Source organism: Pseudopodoces humilis, chromosome 11 (assembly GCF_049639895.1).
Source record: "Pseudopodoces humilis isolate 2021_Gansu_Grassland_sample_001 chromosome 11, ASM4963989v1, whole genome shotgun sequence".
NCBI classification, from domain to species: Eukaryota; Metazoa; Chordata; class Aves; order Passeriformes; family Paridae; genus Pseudopodoces; species Pseudopodoces humilis.
The window spans coordinates 15,943,840-15,969,620 of NC_142210.1; the positions used below are offsets into that span (position 1 = coordinate 15,943,840).

Below are 25,781 nucleotides of genomic sequence, written 5' to 3' on the forward strand. Positions count from 1 at the left end.
ACACTGACCAGAGGCACAGCCATGTGATGCTGAGCCAGGGGAGCCTCCAGAGCTGGCTGTGAGGGAGCTGGGTTGAGTAAGTAGTGCAAAACAAGAGCTCAAACTGCTTGGGCAGTCCCTCAGCTCCCATTTCAGATCCTCAATATTTCATCCTGCCGGACCTGGTGTACACAGGGAAGTCAGCAGCATTGATCTGAGACAGGAAATCGATGGGTCCTTCCAGCCTGGGAGAGCATGACCAGCCAGCCCACGCTCCCTGGCATTTTCGTGACATTTTCCAAGCCGTGTGTCTAGGGAAGGACTGATGGCCACGGCTCCAGAGGCAACTGTCCCTCTGCAAAGGCCCCAGCCCCAGAGAGACCAGGAAGGGTGCAGGCATCCCGCTTGTGCCCTCCCTGCTGTGCCCTCAGTGTCCCTGGACCTGCACATCCACCTCAGCAGCAGAGCCCCCACGGAGATCTGGTGAAACACCCCTGGTGTCCATCAACCTGGCACGTGGCCCATCCATCACCCACCCAGGAGCGTGGCCTGCGTTCAGTCCCATGCTGGGAGCAGAGCTGGGGGACACAAGCAGGACACAAATCAGGCCAGTGGCTTTTTTTAATTCTCAATGAGGCTCAGCCCATGCAGGGCAGGGATGGAGGAGGGCTCCCCACATTCCCCACAAGTTCAGGTGACCACAGTGGGCAGAGGAAGAAGAGATTGGCACCCACCACATGATGGTCAGAGAGGAGAGAGGAGCATATTCATGTGACACAGACAGTCATGGAGCTCTGCTTTGGCATTACAGACAGCTTGGCAATCCCTTTGTCCCATATTTTCCTCCCATGGACTCCAGCTTTGGAGGGAGCAGCTGTGCTCCTTCTCTTGCCCTCAGAGGGTTGGGAATGCAGAGCATGAGAAAGGTTGGGAGCAAGGAGCTGTACCAGCACCCTGCAGCCAGGCACCAGCTACCACCACTGAAGAGACATGCCAGAAAATCAGGGTCACATTTATGCCAGACAGCCCTGAAGAGGTCTCAAGGGAGAAGGCACCCACAGACCATTTTTTCCCCATGGGATTTTTCCACAGTCCCACGCAAACCTCTCACACCCTCCTGGGTCTCAGCCCAGCTGCAAACACTTCTGGGAGCACCCATCCATTCCTGTGTCCCAAAGCAGCCTGGGATGCCTAAGCCTCCAGCTCCAGTATCTGCGGGTTCACCCCACTGGGCCACAAGGGATGGAATATTTTTAGGGATTGCTGACATATCCCTGACATAGAAGTCAGCTGTCCCCACACCACAAGGGATGCCCTGGCCTTGGCCAGGCCTGGTGCTGCATCCAGGGCACAGCAAGGCCACTGCCAGCGTGTCCCTGGAGCAGTGCTGCTGATACGAACAACCTTTCCATCCCAGTGGGACAGCACAGAGAGGCTGGGATTCCTCCATCACTCCTGCCCCGCTCCCCACCACAGGGTAAGTGCCACAGTCAGATGGGTGCTGGTGGCGAGGAAAGCTGGTCCCAGAGTCCTTCCCTATCCTCTCTTCAGCAGAGGGACATTGTGTGGGCGGTGGCCTGGCCCCTCTCCATGTCCTCCAGCTCGAACTCCTCGGCGTCAGAGAGGGGCAGCCCGCTGGTGCCGGGCACGGGCTCGCACTCGGTGCTGCGGGTGGTGGTGCGGGTGACGCTGGGCGAGTACTTCCGTGCCCACGGCGGGCGGTGGCCGGGGCGGCACATCACCTCCTTGAACATCTCCCGGAAGCGGGTGGACATCAGGTTGTAGAGGATGGGGTTGGCGGCCGAGCTCAGGTAGAAGAAGATACCTGAGATGATGTGGACATACTGGAACATGTGGAGCATGTTGCTGGTCCAGGTGGAGACAAAACTCCAGACGAGGCGGTCGGTGTGGAAGGGAGCCCAGCAGATCCCAAACACCACCACCAGCACAACTGCGAGGAGACAAGGACCTGTTGTTACTGAGGGGATGGGGATTACCAATCCCACAGAGATCTCCAGTCCCTGGCCATGCACTGCCCCATTTCATCTTTGGCCATAGAAAGAAGCATGCAAAGAAGCATGAGAGAGAGGAAAAAGGAGGGGGTAAAGGTCCCCTCAGTGCCTTCTGGACTTGTCATGGCAGGGCTGGAGGTCTGGACAGGATCTCCTCCCTCCATCTCCTGCTGGTGCTACTTCAGGCCCTTCTGTGCTGCACTTCACCACTCACTGGCAGGCAGCTGGCCCTGTCACAGCCATGCAGCACAGCTGGGGGACTCACTCCCCTATTGGCATCCAGCCTCCATAAACCTGCCACCATCACCAGCAAAGTCCAAGGAGCACAAGCTGTTTGAGACCTTTCCTTGTGCTCTGGTTTTGATCTTTTTTTGTTGTTTTATAACCCAGCTCTGCTGATGGAAAGGGAAGGGAGTTCATACCTGTATGTTTATGTACAGGTAGTCCTGGGGTCCTTTGCCATACCCATGCCACAATGCATCTCTGTGGCACGTGGGGACAGGTCCCCCTTTGTGCCCAGCCCAAGTGCCTTGGACAGCAGTTACCACTTGTCTGGGAGGTGGTGGGGAAGCAGCCCTAGCCCTGCTGTCAGACGGGGCTGGGCAATCTGCCATCGCCGTGCCATCACGGGACTGGGAGCGTGTGGAGGTCAGCGTGCCGGGGACAGGCAGCTACCCAAGGGCAGCCAGCTCCCAGTGCTGGGAAGGGGGCCAGAGGCTCTGGAACCATGCTGGGGAGGGGAGCAAGAGTGAAGAGCAGTGGGAAAGAGGATGTTTCAATCCAGCCTTGGGTCATTGCCCCGTTAGAGTCACAGAGACTGTGGGGCCGGGCAGAAGTGCTGCCCTCTGGGAAATACCACCACCAACATTTGAGGTCTGGATGGAGGGATGGGGAGTGGGTTCCCCCATCCCAAACCACGTCCTTTCTCTTTCTCACCCTGCACTTCCCTCAAGGAGGGTTGTATGGCTTGGAGGGAGCTGGCACAAGCAATCCTTACTGCTGGACTGGAATCAGCAGATCTACCTTTGCCCCAACACCCTGCAAGCCAGACCCACAGCCTTCCTCTGGCATGACCCAGCCTTGGTTCTCTGGACTGTGCATGACTCAGTTTCCCCCAACACCCTCCCAACACAGCCTTGGGAGATACTCCCTGGCTCTGCCATCCCCAGCACCGACTCACACAGCATCTTTGTGACCTGCCTCCTCTTGACTTTCTTGTGCCCCTGGGTGTTGTGGCAGCTGCGGCTGCTGCCGGTCTTGGCTCCCAAGGCTTCCAGCATCTTTTCTTTCTTGAGCTGCAGGCCAATAAGAAGGTAGAGGACACTGATGGTCCCCATAGGCAGGAAAAAGAAGACAATGGTGGTGACCTGGATGATGAGATTGTAGGTCAAGCGTGGTTTCACCAGGGTGCAGATCTCTGAATCGGGCACCCGCCCCCGTCCCGGCACGTAGAGAGGCTGCAGCCCATGGAGGCTGGTATTGGGGATGGAGCAGACGACCGACAAGACCCAGATGGTGACAATGACCCTCTTAGCGTGGTTCCTGGTCACCACGTACTTGGCTTTGAGAGGGTGCACCACAGCGATGTAGCGCTCCACGCTCAGGGCTGTGACGTTGAGGATGGAGGCGAAGCAGACGGCCTCGAACAGCAGCGTCTTGAAATAGCAGCCGCTGGCCCCCAGCAGGAAGGGGTAGTTGCTCCACATGTCGTACAGCTCCAGTGGCATCCCCAGCAGCAGCACCAACAGGTCAGACACGGCCAGGCTGAACAGGTAGTAGTTGGTGGGTGTTCTCATGAACCGGTGCCGGAAGATGACGATGCAGGTGAGTGTGTTGCCCACAGCCCCCACCAAGAAGATCAGCAGGTAAATGACACACACTGGGACAAAGAAGTTGGACCGTCGAGGTCCCAGGTACTTATCCCGCAGCTGCTCCTCCGTCAGGTTGGCATCCTTAGGATCGAACAAGGTCTCTGGGTGAGTCCTGTTGCTGAGATCAGGGCTGATGGGCTCCACAGAGAAGTCTTGCTGGGGCAGGGGGAACTCGGAACTGGAGCAGTTGACATAGGGATTCATGGCTGAGGAGAGATGGAGAGGTTTGCAGGATGCTTTCCCAACTTCTCTGCTCCCCCTGTTCCCACTCTCCCTCTCCCCACTGGTGTCACGGTGCCGGGATTCTGCTGATCACCAGGGCTCTGCATTCTCACACCCATCCTGCCCAGACACAGCCTTTCCCTTGGGAAACCACACAAAACCTCCACCTAAACTCCCTCAGGTTTTCCAAGTGCTTTTTACCCCATTTCCCTTCTGCAAACAACCCTGGCAGCTCCCTTAACCCCTTTGCCCCATCAGGGAATGTCAGCAAGGCTGTCCTCTTTTCCTGCTCTGTAAGCAGAGCGGGATACAGCCCCAAAAAGCCAGCCCCAAAAATCTCTCCTGGCCGCAGTTCTACCGGATATGTAGAACGGCTGGCAGGGCAACCAATAAAACAGCCAGAGGGAAAATTGATTTTCTAACATGATAAGGACTTACGGCTTGTTGGGAAACTCCAGATGAAGGCTGAGGTCCCACCACCCCTACGCCGGACAGGGTCAGGGATGGGGAGGGAGCGTGGGAGGGGATGGAGACTTCACTGCCTTAAGAGGCAGGCAAATGAAATCCTGCCGCTGCTTTCCCCTCGGAGCTCAGCTCGGAGAAGCCGCCTGCCCTTCTCCACCTTCTCCCGCTTGTCCGCTGTCAGCTGAGAGGCTGAGGGGCTGTGCCAGGGGCTTCTCTTCCCACCGCTGGCCAAACAAATCGCGGTGCCGAGACCCTGCCCCTGCCAGGGGCTGGCTCCTTATCTGCAAAGCAGCACCTCCAAAAAGCTGTCCTTCAGAGAGAGGAAATAACGTTAAGGTAATAAACTCCATTGACTCTCAGAGTCCCAGGGGAGGGCGGCACAGGCGTCTCCTGCCCCTCCGGCAGCCTTCGCAACGTCGGCATTTGTCATTTGCGTGGTCTCGGTGCTGAGTAAAGCATCGATCCCGGCACCGGCCGGCCCGGGAGCCTCTGCAGCACCCGCTTGTCCGGGCTCAGCTCGGGGAAATGCAGAAGGATCCAGCTGCTTCCTGACGTCTCCCACTTCCAGATGTGCAATCCCCGGGCCGCCCGAAGAAGCCCCGGGAAGCGGGTGGCTCAGCAGGCTCCCTTCACACTTGGGTGCGAGGAAGTTGCTGCGCTCGCAGCATCGCCCCGTGCTCGGCGTCCGGCTCAGCTCCCTCCCCGTGCCCGCTGTCTGTGTCTGTCTGTCTGTCTGTCCGCGCTCCCGCCCGTCCTCCGCTGACATCCCGTGCCAGGGAACGCTCCTGCTTTGCCGCCGATCAGACCCGCGCACACACAGAGCCACTCACCGTTCCTGAGCCCCACGGACGCGTGTCAAGGCTCCGTGTCCCCGCTGTGCCCGCGGCTCCTCTCTCCGCCAGGTGCTGGACCGGTCCGAGACCCGCCCGGAGCCGGAGAATCCCACGGGCTCCTGCTCCCCCTGCGGCGGCCAAGGGCTGCGGGCTGGGGGCTCCGGGTCTGCATCCCGCCCCAGCCCCGCAGGTGGGGAGGAGGGGCCGGGGTATGATAAGGGGTCGGCAGCGCATCCTTCCGTCGGTGCGACACCCGTGGGCATTGCCACCCCTCGGGACGGGGAGGCACCCCTGGGCACAGGGACACGCGCCGGTCCCTTTATCCCCTCCGGGGGTGGCAGGGAGGAGGTGGACAGGTCCCACCCAGGGATGACACCTTGAAGGGCTCTGGCATCCCGTGACTTACCTCCTTCTGCTTGTCCCAGCACCATCCCACCCTGCACAGAGGCTGAGCTGAAAGAGCCCCAGCAGGGCTGAATTCAAGCAGGCAGTACAGGGATCTTGGGGCAGAAACCTGGAGAGACCTGCCAGGAGAGACCTGCTGCCAGCCCCACGCCCCCCCCTCCCACGAGGGCTGAGCCCCAGCACAGCTCACTGCTCTGCCGAGCCAGGTGCTTGTGGCCAGGATGTGAGGAGCTACCTGGATCTAGTGGCCTCCAGCACCAGGACACATCCCCTAGGGTCCTGCATGGCCCAATCCTCCCCCTGATGCCAGAGCACAGAGCAGACGGAGCAGAACCACTTGCTTCTTGTTGATTTTGCTCAAAGAAATTCCAGAGCAGGTGAGGGATGACAGGACAAGACCAGCAAAGTCCTGGGCTGTCTTGGTAGCCCTGACCTGACCCTACCTCTGCTCACTGCAGCAAAAAGGCATCAAGCAGGGGAGAGCTGGCAGAGCAAACATGCCAAGAGCAGGAAAGGTCTGTGGCTGCCCTGATCCTTGACTTTCCTCAGAAAACCATCTTTTCCCCAAGAGGAGAGGAACTGCTGAAGCCAAAGGCCTGGAGGGTAAATGAGTGTAAACAAGACATTACTCAAGGGGAGAAATCAACAAGCTGGAAACAGTGTCTGAAACTGGGAGGGAGAAGGAGAAGAGTTGCTGCCTGCTCCTATGGAAGCGAGGAAATGAAACTTCATCCCCTCCGGGGACGGATACACAGTAAAACGGGGTTATGGCATAGTGCTGGTGACAGCTGGGACAGGACACAGGGACAGCAGCCGGATGATGCTGGCAAGGGCTCAGCAGGGCTGTTTTGGCAGATGCCAGGATGGGTGACAGTGCCAGGGAACTGGCACGTTGCAGGTTGCACCCCCTGGGTGGCAGAGCTACAAACAGTAAGTGGTGAGGCAGGGATTTCTTTCCCTGCCTCCTGACTGTGCACAGGCTGTTTTCCCTGGGGAATGCCTGAGGCAGGGAACAGATCTGTGCCAGTGCAGAGGCACAAGGAGCCTCAGCAGGAGCCCACTTCGGGATTGCAACATGGAAAGAAGCTTTCTGGGAAATCTCACTCCTTTCCATTCCTCATCTGTCTCCCTGTGTTTTCTGACTGCCTGATGAGCACAGTCCCAGGTGCTCCCCGAGCTCTGTGCACTCTTACACAGCCATCTCCCCATCTTTCCTGCCCGCAGACACAATGCCTTCAACCATCTTCTTCCTCATCTCTGTCTGAGCTCTGCCTCAAGGCAGCCCATGGGGAGCCCCCTGAGCTCTGCACCTCTGTCCTTGTCCCTGCAGGAACCCCCATGGCTCATGTGTCCTGCACTCTCAGGAGGATGAGGGGATGTCTGCGGGGACTGGGGTGTTTGGAGGCTGCTTGGATTGGAACCAAGCAGTGGAGATGTTGCTGAGCTCTTGACAAGCTTCAACATCTGTTTCCCTAAAGCCTCCTTTCCTTCCTGAGGACAACAGGCATGTAGCAAGGATGGTTTGCAAGGAGCAAGGACAAGACAAAGCTGGATTCACTCCGAAATGAAGCACGAGTCCCTCCATCCCCACCGAGCTGTCAGATCCAGAATTCCAGATGGAAGCAGGCCTCTCTGCCCCATTTGTCACAGTTTTTCTGGGACACCAGAGCCATGGGACATGGGATCCTTCTCCCTTTGCCTCCCCATTTCCCTCATCATTCACATCAGCCTGTTGGAGCATCCCACATAACTGGGGCCTCAATAGCTGCTCCCACCCCACCTGCTGTCATCTCTATGAAGAAATGGTAGCTCTCAGGGACTGACTGCGTATCACTTCTTTCTCTTTGATATCTTTCTTCCTGCATCCTACCTCTAAGTCCTCACAAATCTAACAGTCCTTTAAAATGATCCATTCTCTGTTTCAATTTTCTGATAAACAAAATTACCAGGAGGTGACAACCCCTCTTCCTCTACTGCTCCCCTATTGCTCAAAGAGGGTAAACTGCACATGGGAGCACGATCCTTCAGCCTGTTCCTCTTATCAGGTATTTGATTGTATTAACCCTGCCTGGGGAGGTAGTAGGGAGGACAGCCCACCAAAATCTGCTCCCCCTCATGGTCTGTCAGCCACAGTCCAGCCCTCTCCATGGTCAGAGCACCTCTGGGTTAGGCTGAAGAAGACAAGCAAGGGTACCCAAGAGGCTCCCTTTGTAACCCCAGTTCCAGTCTTCCCCCTGCTCCCTGCTGCACACCCATCCCTCCCCCAGGGCCAGCCAGTGCAGAGGCTGTCCCTGCTGGCAGCTGGCTCCCCACACCAGTGGGTTACAGCTCAGCAAGGCCCAGCTCTGCAGCTGTGCCAGGAGAATTAAGAAGCCAAAAGAGAAAGCAAACCTCAGTTTCAAAGCTCGAAAGGCACAGCCCTAATAACCTCCTGCATCCACTTCTGGCTCCTTTCAAGAGGGCATCACACAGTAATTGCGGGGCAGCCCAGCACAGCCTTGTAGAGCTGTGTGTGCTCTGTCCCCATTTCTTCCTGCACTCTGCAGATTTAATTAACACCCTCTGGTTCTGGACATGAAAAGCCACCAAGCCACAGAGTGACACTGCATCCAAGAGGGAAACTGAGGCACAGACAGTCCCTTGTCCCCTCTGTGCCATCCTGCAGCAGGCAAAAGCTGCCGGGTTGTGTTCTGTTGCCACAGAAGGAAGGAGATGAGCAGCCCCTTCTCAGGGTATTGCTGCAGCACATTTTCCACAGCAGGGATGGCCAGCAAAGACAGAACAGGGTCATGATGAATGAACCCTCTCCCCTTGGAGAGTAAACAAATCTTTTGGCAATGGGGATGTAAAAAGGGCTTCTCTCTCTGCTGGGAGCTGCCTACTCAAAGTTGCCCCTTTTTGGTCACCTGGAGATGGCAAGCCTAGAGGATGCATTTCAGAGAGCAGGAGGATGCTTTTTTTTAGACCTCAAGGCCAGGAAGGGCCACACAGACCCACAGGGCACCAAACAGGCCCAGATCTGGATAATTTTGCACAGACAGGTCAGTGGGGTGGCCTTTTCAAAGCAGCCCTGCTGTGCTTTACCCAGCAGAGCCCACCCAGCCACTCTTGTCTGTGTGGGACACCCTCCTGTAATAATTTTTTAGCCATCACTCTCCTGTGCATTTCTACTCACTAACTCTCCAGAGGCCTTTTTCACTGTGTAACAGCTGTAGCCATTCCCAAAAATCTCACCTCAGCATTTTTGCCTTCTCCTCTCACACAGCCTAAGCAGGTGACATCTTAACCTCTCACAATAGTGGCAGTTGTTCCTAGATAGCCAAATCCCCTTTTCTGAGATGGTCATAAACTGGTCAGTACCTTTTCCAGAGTGCAGGCATCTGGTAAAGGAGCAGCACGGAGCCTCTGTTCTCCTGGGACACCTAGCCATGTTCCTATGGGATGCAGGGCTGGTGCCCTACTGGCAGCCTGACGTTTCTCCCTGCAGCTGCACCTAGAGCCCCACAGCCCATCTGAGGAACAGCTGGGGAGGGATGTTTCTCCTCTACCCCAAACGAGGCAGAAAGAAGGAAAAAAATAAAAATTTTTAAAAATTATAATTTCAATATTCACTGGGATAAAAGCAATCAGGTTTCTAAGGAACAGCAAAATTGGCCTCTGCTCCACAGCTTGTGTCCCCTGGGTCTGCTGAGCAGACAGGGAAGGCAGGCACTCTTTGAGCAGGTATTCAGACTCCATGGCAACCATAGTTTTACTAATCAGGGCCGGCACAGACTTGAAGTGCTTTTTCACCTGGCAGGAGCCCTGGGCTTTTGCCATTAGGCTGAGTTACCCGGGGGTGCTGCCTTGGCCGTGCCCCCTGGGCAGTGATGGAATTGGATGAGGGCTGGCTGCAGGCCAAGGCATCCTGACAAGAATCTGCACAGTTCCAACTCGGTGCCCTCCATCCAACACGAGGCTGGGGACCATGTTTTCCTACTGAGGTCAGAATGAATAACCCAAGATCAAAAAAGGATAAGATTATTTCACCCCAAGCTGTGGATGTGTGTGTTGGCCAGAGCTTTGCTAATAGCACATTGTTTTCCTGTCTACATCTCTTTTGGCTCCTGTTTGATGCTGCTCCATGGCACCATGCAGGGTCATCAGAGGTGGCAGAGCCAACACTGGGATTGCAACCGCTAATGGAGATGGCATTTTGTACCTGGAGATGACAGATGGAGCTGCAAGAAGAAGGGGGTGTCTTGTGTGCCCCAGTCCCACACTAAGGGCAGAGCTACCACCACATTTTCCTTAACCTGAAAAAGCCAGGCTTGGGGAGGATGAGAGGTGGCCCACAGCAGGTCCCAGGGCAGCAGCAGAGTGCTGTCAGCCCCAGAAGCAGCAAGCAAGCTGTGATGGAAATCCCTCATCCTGGCTGAAATCTGCTCTATGACAAAGCTGTGGCACACTCGGTGGGCAGGAAGGACTCGAGCAGCCCTGCCTTTCCTCAGCAGCAGAGCCAAGCCAGGGGACACCCAAAAGGAGCATTTTGCCAGCTGAAAACATCCTGGCCAACACATGCTGAGCTTGGGACCACCTCATCTACAGCAAGTCCGTCTCCAAAATACATTTAAATGGAGCATGGGTCTAGGGCACTTTATCAGGCACCAAGAAGTCACTTCATGGCTTTATTTGTTACTTTCCAAGTCTCCTCTTTTTTGAATTATCAAAAATATGTAACTGCATGGCACAGCACAGGGATGGCCTCTCTCCCCTCCCCTTGGTTCAGAGCCACTTGGCACTTGCAGGTTGATTTATGGTGGCCCCCAGGCCTCCCAGGATTGATTGCCAGGACTTGTTACATCTCCCACTGGGCCATGGTAGATATTAATTCCCTGCCTATGCACAGCTCTCAGCACCCAATTCATGTCTTTAAATGCGCCTGGGAAGAGGCTTTCAGCTGGAAGGAAAAACAGCTGCTCAAGCTCTGCAAAACCTCATTTGCAAAGAACACCGTGTGAGGAAATGACATCTCTGGGATGGGATCCCATTTGCCATGTAGTGACTCACTCTCCAAGTCAAGATCAAAACCTCCAGTCATAAAGAAACCCAAATCAGCTGCAGCAACATCCCAATGAAACACAAGCATTGCAGCAAATAGAGATGCAGGATAGAGAAGGAAACTCATCACAGGGCCTGCAGCACTTTCACATGAATTTATTTGCAAATAAGCATCTCCCAGGTCTGGCATGGGACAGGGCTGAGGGGCAGGACCATGGGGGTGGCAGGGATGAGGATGTGAGAGCCTTGTTCTTCATGCTGACATCCCCAGATGCCAATTTAATCATCTCATTAATGACACCACAATTTTCCTTATTGCTTTGTTCTTTACAGTGCAACAGCTGCCAGCTGGGGAGGGTGGGAGCATCTTACACAGGTTGTTGGCACTTTTGCTGTTGCACTGGAAGAAAAAAGGGCTGGGGTGCACTTTCTCTGTGTGAGAATACCACACTCTGTTCCATGTCCTGTGACAGGATTTCACTCTGAGCCTCAATTCCCAGATATCAGAACTTCAGGGCTGTACTATTCCACTCTTGTTTTGCATCCAACAGAAATTCAACTAAAAAAAAGTGGGACATGTGCAGACAGACGATCATTTTTTTCCATCAGAAAGTTTATGCTGCATATAGGGAGAATTAAAGCTCAAAGATCATCATGAGCTCTCAGAGATAGTAATATGGAAACTTCAGCATAAATGAAAGTTTCCTGAGCCCCAGGAGGAAGAAAACATGCCACAAATGTGAATAAACAGCCTGAAATACTCTGCACACTGAGAGAAGAAATCTGGCAAATTGGTGGCAAGGTTCATCTCCAAGCACAGGCAACAAATGGCACCTAAATTTGTGAGACAGCTGCCAGCAGTGCTGCTGTGCCAGAGAACAGGGCATGATCAGGCTCCAGTGGATCCAGCCCCTTCAGAAACTTGAAGTGTTTTGGTGCCAGCAAATTGGAGCTGGATATGAGGAGAGCTCCACAGTGAGCTCCAAGCTCTTTGTGCAACCCACCTGAACATCCCTTTGGTTCAGGGAGAAGGGATCATCACAGAAGCCAGGGAGACTGAAGCACCCAAGAGCCTGATTTTTCTCTGGGATGGGTCAGATATATGACACCAGGATGAGCAAGAAGCAGAAATGTGAGAAATACTATGGCCTGAGCTTTCCAGAGGGCTCACCTGCACCTCTCAGGGCGGTCAGCATCACCTAACCCCCTCCAGCAGCGAGCAGAGGTCACTCAGTGTGGCACAGGATGGGCTGAACAAGAAGCCACAGGGCCAAGTCACATCAGCCTAGTTGTGGTGTGACTTGCACAGTGATGGTGGAGTGAAGCAGGCATGGGGACACAGGCACTGACAGGTTAAACAGACAGGTGCAGGGTGGCAGATCCAAATGACACCCACCCCAGGGGACCACAGCAAGATTCCAGAGTCATCCTGCCCTTAATTGAGACCAGGGGATGGAAGACAATAAGGGATGACATTTTTCCCTAAGGGGAGAGACTCTCAGCCTGATTTTCACACTCTGAAGGAAACTGGAAGAAATAGTTAAACATCCCACCTGCACCCACTAAGGATAATCCCAAACCCACATCTCACAAGCACAACAGGTCCAGCCAGCCCAGTTCCCCTCTCCAGCAGGATGGTGGTGAGTGGATGAAAGCCATCAGGCTGGCACAGTCATTCCACAGGAAAACTCCCAGTGCTGTCCAGTTCTCAAGCCAGGGAACAGGCTCTGGTGTGGCAACACAGCTCTGCTGCCACCACCTTTCAAACCCGGAGACAGCAGCATCTCCCCTCTGCCCCATTAGCTCTTCCTCCAGGCTTCTCCCAGTTCTTTTGTAGTCCTGGCACCACTCACACCTGGGCCAGGCTGGGCAGCACCAGGGAAGGGATGTGCTGGGTTAACCCCACCCTTGCCAGCCACCAAATGCAACCCTCAGGAGAGGGCTGGGGACAGCTCTGCGCCCACACGTTTCAACTGCTCTGTCCCACCGCATCTCACCAGTCCATTCTCCTATGCTTCAGGTTCCCATTGTGCTCCTGCCTGCCACAGCAGTTCTAAGGAAGTTCCTGTTTTCTCCTCTCTTCCCTCCTTGAGGTGTTTCCCAGGTGGACAGGCAACTTTCCCCATCTCAGCTGTCTCACCACAAGGCTTGGCACATGCACACTCTGCTTCCAGCATCCCTGGGACTGCTGTCAAGAGTCTGGGGCACAAACTCAACCCATAGAAGTGTTTTCCTCCTGATAGCCATGTTGGGGTTTCCCATCCAGGCTTGACAGCCTCCCACAAACATTGTGGCTTCTGGTTGCTTCTGTGCCCCAAAGTTCCCAAGAGCTGAACATTTTCAGCCACTCCACCAGGAAGTCCGGATTAAATGCCAGGTCTGGCTGGGATTTCCTCTCCTTGTCTGTGCCAGACTGCTCTGGCAGCAGTGCTGAGTAGCAGCCTGGCACTGTCTGCCTGGGTTTGGCCCAGATCCCATTTATTCCATGATTTTCCCTGGCCCACAGCCTCTCTACTTCTTGTTGACACTGTGGCAGCCTCCTGTTTTCAGCCACAGCCTCTAATGTGCTCAAAATTTCCCTCATGCAGGGGAAGGGCTGGGGCCCCCAGACCTCCTGGCTGATGAAGAAAGCAGCAGTTTTCAATGGAAAGCAGGAACTGGAGAGGGCTTTGGTAGATTAGACACATGGTCAAAATGTGGAACCTAATTCACTCAGGACTTAAATCCCCTTCCACATGGCTGCCACTAATGATGGGCTTTAAATAAACGAGCAAATGCTGGGCAAATGGGAGGGATTTTCCTCTGACATCATGAAGCATTGTCTGTGATATTTCTTCTCTGACTCTCCCTTGCCCATCTCCCATCCCCATCTGGCAGATTATTTCCATTCTGCTCCCTTTTCCCACCAACAGTGTGTCCGACAGTACCCAAACCTGTGGAACGACGAGGTGTGAATGGGAAATCTTCTGCAATGCGTTCCAAAAACACCACAAGCATCGTTTCAAACCCTCCCTTTCTGGTGCTTTGCGTCTGCATTAATTTAGGATAACTACATTCACCATAAAGCGATCAGAACAGAGATGCTTCACCGTGCCCTGAGTTTGGACGTGATGTCGGGCGATGGTTTGAGCTGGGGGAAATCCACTTGTCAGAGCGATGGTTCTGGGCTGCCCCGAGCTCTGGGAACACTCTGTTTGCTGCCCCAGCCGCTGTTTTCCCGTGTGTCCGGTCTCAAATTCCCCGCACAGGCGCTTGGGCTGGAGGAGAGCTCTGGCAGGGGGTGCAGTCCCCCGGGCCAGGGATGGCTCACGGAGGGACAGACAGGAAGGAGGTTTGGGGGTGCAAACTGCACTGAGGGGTGACAGTCCCCGTTTGCGTCCCCGGGCTGTGGCGTGTCCGGGCGGCCGCGCCCACGATTCGCGTCCTTTGGGCTCCCTCTGGTGGGAACGCCTGGGCGCTCCGACGTGTCCCGCAGCCACCGGGGCCACCGGGGCCACCGCGGGCATGGGGCTCCCGGGCAGGGCAGACACTCGCCCGCACCCCCCGTGCTGGGCTGGAGCGGTGGGGATCGCGCTGTGCCCGCTCAGTGCAGCCCCCCGGGACCCCCAGGGCTGGGCGCGGTGATGGGGCACCCTGGGGATGTGCTGCCATGGTGACCCCCGGGGAGAACGGGGGCCTGGAGCACATCTGGGCTTGCCCATGGAAAGGTGTGCGGGATTTCCTGGAAAATAGGCAAGGAGGAATATTAAATGGGGGGAGAAGGGATGTAAAATCTGGAGAGAAAGTTTGCATGTGGCAGAGAGCCTCTCTTGAAATTTGGGGAGCAAAGCAGATACCCCCCCAGTCCCATCATATCTTTCCATGTCTGGCCACTTGTGGTCATTTACTTTCCCCTTTCCCTTGCCCAAGGGGCTTGGGGGATTCCTCCCCAGATCAGCAGGTACTTCACCTCTCCATGCAGTCACAATTTGGGGGTGGCCAGAGCAGGTGGGGTACAGCAATGGTGTTGATGGACTGGGGAGGGAAGGCACAACACTGACAGCTGAGGAGGAGATCCAGACAGTGGACAAGATTTTGAGAGACTTGGGATGGTGGGAGTAAGACTGAAAAACCCTTTGGTGTTCAGTACAGCCTGGAGGAGCAGTGCTGCCAAGCTTGGTCTCTCCACCAGGGAAAGGGACAAGGGATTCATGCAAGTGTCGTGTGTCCACACGATGGCACCAGACCTGGAGCAGTGTCCCCAACCATGGTGGCATGGCAGGACCTTGTCCCCGAGCCTTAGAGCCGCGCGATCTTGCATCTGGAAGCGATGATGGCCTTTTTGGCTGTGCCCCGCTCGAGGGTAAGAGCTGTGCAGCAGCTCCCTGCCAGCAGCTCCTCTCAGCATCCCTCCAGCTTTGGATGTTCTTGGTTTTGCCCCAGGCATAAAACAGGGGAGAGGTCTGAAACTTGATCCTTGTTTCTCTGCTTCATCCCCCAGTTTCATCTTCTGCCTCCTCTCTAAAAGCCTCACCTGGCTCAGGTGTGCACAGATCTGCCCTGCCTGGCAGGGAATCCCTCTGCCAGGAACAGAGCTTCCCACCTCTCCAACCTCCAGACAAACCACAGCTCCCTCCTCTGGGAAAGAGGGAGGCAGTGGGTGGAAGAGGTGGATGCAGGGGAGCTGAGGCTTGAAGGTCCTGTCTTGTCCTCCAGCAGCTGACAGGGCACCTGGGGGCTGCACAGTGGGGACCAGGATTTCTTGCTTGGGGTCTGGCAGATGAGGGCTTTGACCACCCTGTCCTGTCCCATAATAGTCTGGGTGAGGAGCAGGAGCCAGGCTGGAGCCACCATAGAGGGCTTGGGAGTGTAAGGATGGCGAGAATGGTGACCCTGCAAATATCTGGGTTAAACTATAGGCTCTGTGATGGTCCCAGTAGGTCCTGCACAGGCTCAGTGCCAGCAGGACTGACCCCCAGACCTCTCAGTGGGCAGTCAGGCTCTCCTCAATCCCCAGTGCAGCCCTTTATTCTGGTCTGGCTGCTGCAGGACAGGATTCACTTGGTTACTTTACCTGATGACCTCTTCCCTAGGGAAACAGGATATCCTTCCTGCAGGCAGATTTCCCCCTGAGCCTCTCCCCATAAGGTATCAGAGGATCCTATTAGCAGAGGATAAGGCCACCAGAGGGAACTTTGAAGAGCCCAGAGTTGGCCCAGGGTCCTTCAGATGGAGCTCCCACTTTGCCCACATGCTGTGGGCTTTCCACTGCTCTGAGCTTCACCTGCTGCAAAGTTTGCACAGGCTTGGTGCTGAGTTTTCCTCATGGTCTCTGCAGGGATTCAGGAGGTCTGACAGAGCAGCAGCACACACGGTGCTCTCCGTGTCATCAGCAGGACAGGAACATGTCCCAGATGGGGCTGTGAGCCCCCTCCCCCTGCTCCCTCCCCCAGCCACAGCTCCAGCCTGACCCCTCATCTCCACCACTTCAGCAGAAAGCCTTTGCCTGCTCTTTCCCCAGCTGCCCCTTTCCCTGGGGAGTCACCCGAGCTCCCCATCCCCATGTCCTCTGTCCCTCCGGAGTGCCACAGCCCCCGGCCCTGGGAAGCTCAGCAGCTGTTGAAGGAGCAGTGAGCCAAGATCCCGTCACAGCAAAGAGCGTCTCAGTGCAGCCTCCCACTCCTGTGTCTGCCCGCCTCCATCTGCCAGCTCTTGTCCTACGTCTTGGCTGGCAGAGCCATGTGAGCACCGTCTGCCCCTTCCCATCCCTCTGCCCTCTCCAGCCTCCCGGCACAGCATGGACATTTGGCTCAAAGGTCTCCACAGAGCTTTGGAAATAACACAGGCTGAGGGCTCACTGGGGCAAGGGAAGGCACTGCAGGACACGTGCTTTGGCCAAACTCAGGGTTTCACCAAGAGATGCTGAGCTATTAACCTAAGTGAAACAGTTATTTCAGTAAGGATCCTGACTAGGAAAGGGAAACCCCTTTCCTACTCAGCATCCTTAGGAGGGCTCAGGCTGCATGTCCTGACTTTCCCCGTCTCCCTCTCTCCAACCAAGCTGGCTGCTGCCTGCCCAGTGTGGCTCTAAGCGGCTTTGGCTAAATCCCCATCCAGAGGAAGCTGCTAACTCCCATGGCTTCACGGCCAGCAGGATCACTGGAGTGAGCAGCAGCCTTGGGGGTGGAAGGGTGGAGGGATGGGGCAGGTCCCCAGCGAAAAGGGGCAGTGAGTGGGCATGCCCACAGGAGCATGAGCAAAGCCACCGGCTGTCACGGTGCCTGGCACGGCCGGGGTCCCAGAGCCAGTGGCAGGACAGGAGCAGGGATTTGTGTCCCAGAAGCAGCAGCTCCATCAATTTCCATGGAGCAGATGTCAGGGTTTAGAAATAAATCGCCTCCAGCAGGAATGCAAGCTGAGGAGATGTAAAACCCACGGTCTCTCAGTAGCCGAGGGAACTGGGACCAGAGCAGAAAATGGGCTGCAGCACCGGGACGTGGCCGAACCCCCCCATCGCCCCCATCCCCCCCGTGCCCACTCCCCACGGAGCCCAGCCCCACCGCTGCCTGTTTCCACACAGAAACGCGTTTCCCGTGGAATGAGAGGACGTTCCCGACGCGGGCAGCTTTTCCGCCAGGATTTCTAAAAATAATAGCTCGGGAGACGCCAAAAAAAAAAAAAAAAAAAAAAAGCTTTATTTTCCTTTTTTCACTGTTTTAACGCGAAGCTTTTGCTGTTCCCCTGGGAGGACACCACCCTCCCCGCCTTCGTGCCCGCCCCCCGCCCGGGGGTACGTGGGGGGAGCTCCGCGGCTCCGGCCCCGGGACCGCCCCCCGGCCCCGGGGGAGGCCCCGCATCCCCCCCGCATCCCTCCCGCCGCACCGGCCGTCACCATAGCGACAGTGACCTCACACGGGGATGGGCGAGCGGGCCGGTCGCGTAGCAACAGCCCCGGTGACATCAGAAGCCGGGTGCGGTTCCCACGGCAACCCGCGGGGCAGGGAGGGAGGCAGGGGCCGTTCGCGGGGGGACCCCGGGCCAGACGACCCGGGATAGCGAAGGGGTCCCCCCGCCCCACTGCCACCCGAGGTCCCCCAAACCCCGCGGGAAAAGGGTTAATAATGCTGAATAAATCAGAGTATTTTAGGGACGTCACCCCCAGTGCAGCCAACGGCGTGGGGGTGGGCAGAGCAGGAAATGAGCCCCGGACGGGGGTCTCGGGGGGCAAAAAGAGGTCACGTAGACCCCTCACCCTCGAAACTCAGCATCGCTCAGCAGCACCTCAACCCCGCCCGGGGGCAGCAGCCCCGCCCCGGTTCCCCCCATGCTGGGCAGGGGACGGAGCCGATGTACCGTGGGGGACACGGCAATAGCGGCTCTCGATGGAGAAGCACGGAAAGGTTTAGGATGGGCACTCCTGGGGTGGAGCAGGTGAGTGCATGTCCTGGGCAAAGCACCTGGAGTGAGCTGCTTGCTGCCCCCAGGCAAACCCACGCGCACCCTTCATCCCTGGGAGCTGCATCCTTCCCTCCCCTACCGAGAGCACCTCTCACCTTGGCAAACACACTCCCAGGCCCTGCACACACTCTGCCCTGGCTCCCAGCCCTGCATGTCCCTCCAGCCTTAAGTGAGGTCGGAAAAGGACAGCATTTTGGACCCTCGATGAACCTCTCACCACGCTGGGCTACCAGTGCCCGAGCTGGGATGGTAGAGTGACGCTCAGAGAGGCATTCGCTGTCAGCAGGAGGCTTCTGCAGAAGTTTATCCCCAGCGTCACCGGTGTCCCCAGTGGGATTAGCCACTAGATTGCACTCTTGCTTTGTGCACGGCCGAGGGAGCTGGCAGGTACTTGGCAGCGGGGAGCGGGATGCTGGAGGCAGCCTGTTCACCCAAGCGCTACCCACCACGCAAGACGCAATTCCAAACGGGATGCGCTGCAGCGGCTGGGAGAGAGCCAGCTCAGCTCCTCCGGCCCCACCGGCAGCCAAAAATAACCACGGCAGGGTGACTTTCAGCGGGGAAATGATCTGCACGGCTCTACGGGCAGGGTGCTGCGTGCTGAAATGTTGCTGCCTCCAGGGTGCCGACTGCTCATCCCTTGGGGTGAAAGTGGCAAGGATCAGGGGATGCTTTTGGTGGGAGAAGAGGACTGGATCCGTTTTGCAGCTTGTCTGGACACATTCCCTTCAGTGGGATAAACACCCCTTCCTGGGACAGCTGGCTCCACAGGAGAGCACCTACGTGCCAACCACTCACCATCCACGAACCACTCACAGGGAGAGGCTGCATTCATCCCCGTGACCCAGTGCATGCTGCAAATTCCCCTCATGCATTTATTTCCCTCTCGGTCACTGTGACTCACGCTCTCCATCTGCCTGTTTACAGGCTGTTTTCCCAAGGTCCCTGCGGAGGCAACGACTGGTTGGGAGGAACTGGGCTATTTGCCCAGATCCTTAAGGGAAAGCCCCCAGAAGTCTGGGAGCAGGAGGGACGGGGCAGGGGCTGGACGCCTGCACGCTGGGAAGGGACAGAGGCCACTGTGTATCCCACAGCCCGGCTACACCCACAAACTGGCTACACCCAGGAGCCCCGGGCAACGCCGGGTCTGGCACCAGCAGCCCTTGCCTGGCATTGCCCTGGCAGCCGGGTGCCTGCAGGGCAGCGGTGGGTACCACCCACACAGCTCCAGCCCCAAAAGGTCAAGTGTCACCAGGCTGGAAATGGCGCCTACGCTGCCTCCCGTCATCTCCCATCAGTGTGGGGCTGGCATGCCAAGCCCTCTTGGGACAGGGATGAAGGAGCTCTCCTCAGAGTCACAAAGGAACGGAGGCTGATGACAAGGGAAGGGCAGGAAGATGGAGAGAGCTCCCAAGGGCTGGCAGGTCACCCTTGAAATAGCTCCAAAGGAAGGTTCCCAGTGTAAGCATCCCCTCTGCGCATCCTGGCTCTGCTTCCCTGGGGATGCTGAGGCACAGGGGAAGGGGAGTGTGGAGGGGGGAGGCTGTGCTTTGTGGTTTCACGGTGCATCTGTGCCCTTTGAATCGCCTGAGAATGTGGAGGTGGTAAAATGTCACCAGCTGGGCCGCGGGGAAGGGGGCCGGACAAAGGGTGGCCATTGTCTGGGGAAAGGCAGTGGGGGGCCGGCGGGGGAGCCCGCTGAGTGCCCCTCGCCCCCCAGCCCCCACTGCCCCACAGCTCAGGTGCCGATGAAAAGGCAGCTTTATCCCCCTGAGCCCTTCGTGGGAGGCGATGCAGATCCTCGGCATCCGGGGCCATGGTCCAAACGTGCCCCCTAGGGAAGCAGGGGGAGGTGGAGGGGAGCACGGTGTGCCCCAGCCTCCTGAACCTGCTCCAGGCTGCTCTCCTCCATCCAGCCTCCCATTCCCACTTCCTGGCAAGCCTGACCTGCGTGGGCAGACGGGAAGATCCCATTCAGGCTCGAGAAGCAGCCCGGCCCCCCCTCCCATCTTCTCCATTTCAGGGCCTTTTATGGCCATTGCCTCAAGCAGGGCGCTGGGTCCCTGCCAGGCAGGGGGAAGGGACACTGTGGAGTCACCTGGGGATGCCCTGAAGGCGGCTCACCCTCTGCAATCCCTTGCACTGGGTCCTTCCGTAGAACAGCAGTGTTTGTGGGGGCACTGCCTCCTGTACACTTCCAAGTTTTACTTTGTGCCTGCTGCCGTGCAGTGAGACAGACGGATCGAGGGCTAGTCCCAAATACTTGGCAAGGGTGTTCCAAACTCCACAATGGAGGAATTGTGGTACAAAAAGCCCCTTTCCCTGTCATGGAATGGGACTGAACAGCCCAGTCAGGCTTTGGGGTGAGGTGTCAGAGAGCTGGTGGGCACGGGGTGGGTGGAGGAAGGTGAGTCCTCACTCCATCCCTGGGCTGTCGAGACCCCATGCTCTAGCCTGGAGCCAGCTGCACAGAGGCAGAGGCAAAGCAGTCCCCCAGCCCCAGGATGAAAGGTGTTCCCGCAAACATCACCCGTCATTTCCTCCTCCATGGCGGGAGCTATGGAACAGGTTCTTCAGCAAGCCCCTGGCTCAGCGACAGGACAGGGAGAGGCCGGGAAAGGAGCCAGCCGAGATTTGGCACTGCCATCCAGAACCGCCCTGTGCACTGTCGGGAAAGACGCACCCCAAACCCTGTCTGTGCCACTGGGAAGCCAAGCTGGATGGGTGCTGGAGGGTGCTGAGTGGGCCACTAAACTCGATCAAAACCCCCTGGGAGGCAGCTGATGGGGAAAACATGGATTTAGTGTGTTCACAGTGCTGGGACCCAAATCTAGCCAGCAGCTGAGCCAGGTGGCCAAGGCTGCATCCTACTCCGCTGGCTCAGCAGTGAGACCCTCCCAGCTGTAAACGGGGGGTCAGCCAGGGTCCCCATCCCTGTTCCTGGGCCAGGGGCTGCTGGAAGTGGGGGGCAGACGTGCTGGCAGCTCTGCAGCACATGTATCCCAGTGTGAGCCCAAGTGTGGGAGTTTACGGGGCTTTGACGCAGGATATGTGTGATGGGGGAATTGTTGCCAGGCTTGGGGAAAGATCCAATCGCACCAGGGTGCTCTCGGCAGATTAAGGATTGGAAAGCTCTGGTAATTACTTTGCAGTATAAAAATAGGTCTGGCTTTATCCCTCGCCCTGATCTCCCACTCCTGCCTCTCCCTGCCCCACTCCTTCCCCCCACCCAATGGCGAGCAGATGCCACGCACCCAGTGAGCAGGGCAGGAGGGCACAACACAGCTGCTGGCCTGGTGCTGGCATATCTGGGTGGAGGGGGTAAAAAATATGGAGAGGGGGTCTGGAATGGGGTGGTGACACATCAATGACATCTGGCTGGCACGTGCAAACTGTGAGGATCAGGAGACTGGGAGAGGAGCCGGGGCACGCACAGAGGCGTCCCCACATACTGCGAGGCTTTGTGCCAGGGAAGCAAGAGCATGGAGACATGAGCAGAGCAGATGTCTGGTCAGGAGAGGACCACGTCTGTGGGACACAAAGAGGGAACATGGCTCCGGCACTGGCTGTCACCACATGCTGGTGGCTCCAGCAGGACTCAAGAGAAGGCTGCTCCATGCAAAGGGTATGAAGCAGCATGGATTGACTCGGGCAGAAGTTCCCAGACCTCTCATTTCCCTTTTCTGGGAACATGTGGACATGCTGGAATCACAGGGACAAAGCATGTGGAAAACACTCCTGGATATGCAGTCCCACCTGTCTTCTCACCTTCCCCGACAATAGCTCTGGCCAATCTGTGTCTCAGGGCAAAGTCAAAACACAAACTCTCCCTATTGTCCCCATCCTCGCACAGTGGTGTATTCCTTTGCCAGAGCCTGGCTGGCCCAAGCCAAAGCAAAACCTGCCCCATCACCCTCCCTGTGAGGCCTCTGCAGCACCCAGCATGCAGGCAGCATTGCAGGCAGCATTGCAGGCAGCACTGCAGGCAGCACTGCAGGCATCACTGCAGGCAGCATTGCAGGCAGCAGAGCACGCAGGAGCCTGTAGCCTGGCAGCGAGCCCCAGCATGTTCCATGCAGCCCATTCAGCCCTGAGGGCTCCCACCCAGCCCGGCCCCGCCGGGGAAACAGCTCATCTGCATCCAGAGGCTTCTGGATGGGGGGAGCGGCGGCTGCCAGCCCCGTTCCAGGCCGTGCAAACCTCGGGCTAGTGGAGCAGCGCTATAAATATCTCCCCTTGCGAGACCCGGTCACGCAGCCGAGATCACGCAGGGGGAAGCGCTGCCCTCCCGCAGGTCTCGGAGCCTCGCTGCCCGCACACAGCAGCCCCGTCGCCCGGAGTCCCCCCATGTCCTGGTTCATGGCCAGGGCACTGGGGTGCAGAGCCCAGAGGTGGCTGGCACAGCAGTGCTCGGATCATGTGGGCAAGCACAGGCGGCATTTCTGCCAGCTCCACGGATCCCCCATCTGTGCCCCAGGCACCCTCAACCCTCCTTTACAAGTACAACACCCCTAAGCCCACCTCGTACAGTGCCACAAATGCCCTGTGTGAGACCCCCACGGCCCCCTACACATTCACCCCTTCCTGCCGCACTCCGGCCACTGCACCCCTGGCCCACGGACAAATCCTGCAGCCCCCTGATGACTGCGGGGGCAAAAACCCCTCAGACGTGGGGATGGCTGCAATCCCTGTTCCCTGAAGAGCCCCAAGCCCGGGGAGAGAGGGGAACGCTGCCCTGGCACACCCAGCCCTCGCACCACGCACCGTCGCCCCCAGCCCGGTTTGCAGACGAACAACGCTCCCCTCCCGCCGGTACTTTTCCATACACACCCTGCATGCTCCTTTGTTCTGCGCAAATCCCGGATCCGGCCGGCTCTCGGCACGGGGGTTGTATATACCCCCTGCCCTCCCCGGATTCACCCTCCAGCGAATCCCCCCGGGGTGTCCCGCTGCCCTCGGGGGGAGGGCGCGGGCGAGGGTCCCGGGACTCGGGGGGCTGAGCTCCGGCCCGGCCGCCCCCGCCCGCTTGCCTGGCTGCGGCCGCTGCCTCCTTTGCCTCTGCCCGGAGCCGGGACACCGGAGCCGCCGGGGTGCGCAGCCGCCACGGGGCAACGGAGCCTTCCAATGCTACCGGAGCCACCCGGGGCACCGGAGCCTGCCAGGAGTACCGGAGCCGCCCGCGGGTACGGGGGGTGCCGAGCTGCCCGGGTGCGGAGCCGCCCAAAGGTACCGGAGCCGCCGGGTACCGAGCACGGCGGTGCCCTGGCCGCCGGGACCGGTCTCGGTGCCGCCGCTCTCCTCCGCTCCTCCCCGCCCCGCTCCGTTGCCTCTCGCTCCCCCGGGCCGCCACCGCGGGGCCCGGCCGGGGGGGCTGCGTGCTCCCCGCCCCGCTGCCGGGGACTGGGGACCAGGACTGAGGCTGAGGAAGGACCCCGATTCCCCCCCGCCCTTCAGTCCCCGCTGCAGTGGCGGATCTGGTCTCACACACCCCACTTCGCTGCAGGTCTCCCCCCCTCCCCGCCCCAAATATCTGCTCCTGCAAGGTCTGCCTGGCACCCACACCTCCCCCCACAATAATGCCGTCTCCCGCATTCCTGGTGTCTGTTCCCTCTACCTCCGTGGAGAGTTCTGCTCTTACCAGACCCCTTTCTTCTACCCACTCTTCAATCTCTCCTTCCAGGGGTGCTGCTGGTGGGGTGGCCCACAGCTCTCCCATTTCTGGGGTGTAGATGAACCCCCCCCCGCCCCAGCCACAGATGCCCCAGCAGCAGCATTCAGTCCCACCACGGACACAGCCCTATCCATGTGTCTTCCCCCAGGGAAGTGGGGCTCCCTGCCTCTCACAGAGCAGGTCTCATCTCCCTTTCCCCTTGCCACAGGGACCATCTGTGCTGTGGTGAGAGGCTGCTCTGCTCAAGGATCAGCAGCTGGACCAAGCAAGACCCCAAGATGAGAGTGGGGCAGGATGTCAAGGGGGCATGGGGCAGGGGAATGGGGTGCAGAGCCACTCCCCATGGAAACCAAAAGCGTCTCCCAGTGTGTGCTAAGGGACATGCTGGGGCATGAGGACAGGGAGGCTCAGCAGGTATTTAAGCACAGGAAGACCAGATCCTCCTGCTTGGCTTTGGTCCTGAGCTTCCCATACAGCAATGGAGGGACACAGCCAGTTGGCTGGGGAGGGATCCCAGCAGGGCCACAGCAGTCCCAGCTTGGGGCTGTGCTGAGAAATCCAAGCGCCACCAGACGGACTCTTTGCTTGCCTTGGCTGTGCCTCCCGCCCGGCAAAGCGCCCATGGGCAGCCACAGGCCACGCGCAGATCCAACCTGTCTCTGGCCACCCACCTCCCGAGCCCAGTTCTGGGTCACTGTCACCACCCTGTCCCTGCCCTGAGCTGCTGCAGACGAGCTGATGCTGATCTGCTCTCTCCATGGTGGAGAATGACTTGCCGGAAGGAAGGAAAGCCGAGCTGCTCTGGCAGGGGAAAGTTAAACACCCCTTACTCCCTGTTTTAGTGAGGAAATCTGCACAAATCCAGTGTTATCTTGGTGGCTTGGGGCTGGGGCAGTGCCCAGCTGCTGGCAGTGCCTGCACAGCCTGGCACAGCCCTCCCTGGCCACCCGGTCGCTGCGCTGAGACCGCGCCAACTCGCTTCACCCAGGGCCAGCAGTGACAGGTCCCTGCTGAGCATGGCTGGAGCGGGCAGCTTAGCAGCCGTGTTGGCTTTGCCTGCTGGAATGAGCCAAGGAGGAGGGCTGGTGCCCCAGCAGGGAGGAGGGGCTGTCACCAATCTCCTGGTGACACTTGGCCAACTCATTGCTTCCAGTCTCTGCTGTTCCCTTCCAGGTGCCTAGGCTGGACTGGAGCTGCCTGGATGGAGATGGCTGTCCTGCAAGCCATGTGTCCTCAGGCACTCATTAAGGGCAGGGCACACTGTGGATGTGAAGGGGATGAGCATGGCAGCTCAGGCCTCTTTGTGGGGTGGAAGAAGTTGGATGACAGCAGTGGGATGGGGGAGTGGCACCGTAGCGCAGTGTGCAGGAGGGAAACTGAGGCACGGTGGCTGCACCCAGGGGCAGGTGTGAGGCCCTGTCCAACTCTTTGGAGAGCAGTGCCCGGGTGGAGTGGGCACAGCACTTCCCAGGAGGGCGGCAGAGCTGATGGCAACTGAGATAGTGCTGAAAATACGCCAGTGGCTTTGTTGCTGGTGACAATGGACTGCAGTATTTTTAGCTGTTGTGGCCTTAGCGACAGAACAGCTTCTCCGGTCCAGCTGCTGCCCCATCCCGCCCTCAGTGTCGCTGGGCCCCCACGGCCCCCCAGGGCTGCTTCCCGGTGCTGTGGAAACCGTAACGTTAGAAACTGAACACAAACACCTCACCCGCTGCCACCCCCGGCTGAGTCACGGCACTGCCTGCTCCCCTGCCTCCCCCTCCCTCCTGCCCACCCCCAGCCCCAAAAACAGTGCCCCCCAAGCCAGCCCCGCTCTCCCTTACAGGGTATTGCCTCTCCCAGGGCA

The 25,781-nt window shown here is 58.0% G+C and overlaps 1 protein-coding gene across 1 annotated transcript; it reads right to left on the reverse strand.

Annotated features, from left to right (window-relative positions):
* Positions 1-1,526: 1,526 nt before the first annotated feature.
* NMUR1 (neuromedin U receptor 1) lies at positions 1,527-4,636 on the reverse strand. Its single transcript, XM_005525178.2, has 3 exons — positions 4,523-4,636; positions 3,172-4,068; positions 1,527-1,930 (listed from the first exon to the last, which is right to left on the reverse strand). The coding sequence occupies exons 2-3, from the start codon at positions 4,064-4,066 to the stop codon at positions 1,527-1,529; spliced, it is 1,299 nt and encodes a 432-aa protein (XP_005525235.1). The 5' UTR covers positions 4,067-4,068; positions 4,523-4,636.
* Positions 4,637-25,781: the final 21,145 nt, after the last annotated feature.

Excerpts from the sequence above, each read along its gene's own strand:
- NMUR1 (XM_005525178.2), bottom strand. The coding sequence starts at position 4,066 with ATGAATCCCTATGTCAACTGCTCCAGTTCCGAGTTCCCCCTGCCCCAG. Across the intron at positions 1,931-3,171 it reads GCAGGTCACAAAGATGCTGT|TTGTGCTGGTGGTGGTGTTT; the intron begins GTGAGTCGGTGC and ends GTCTCCTCGCAG.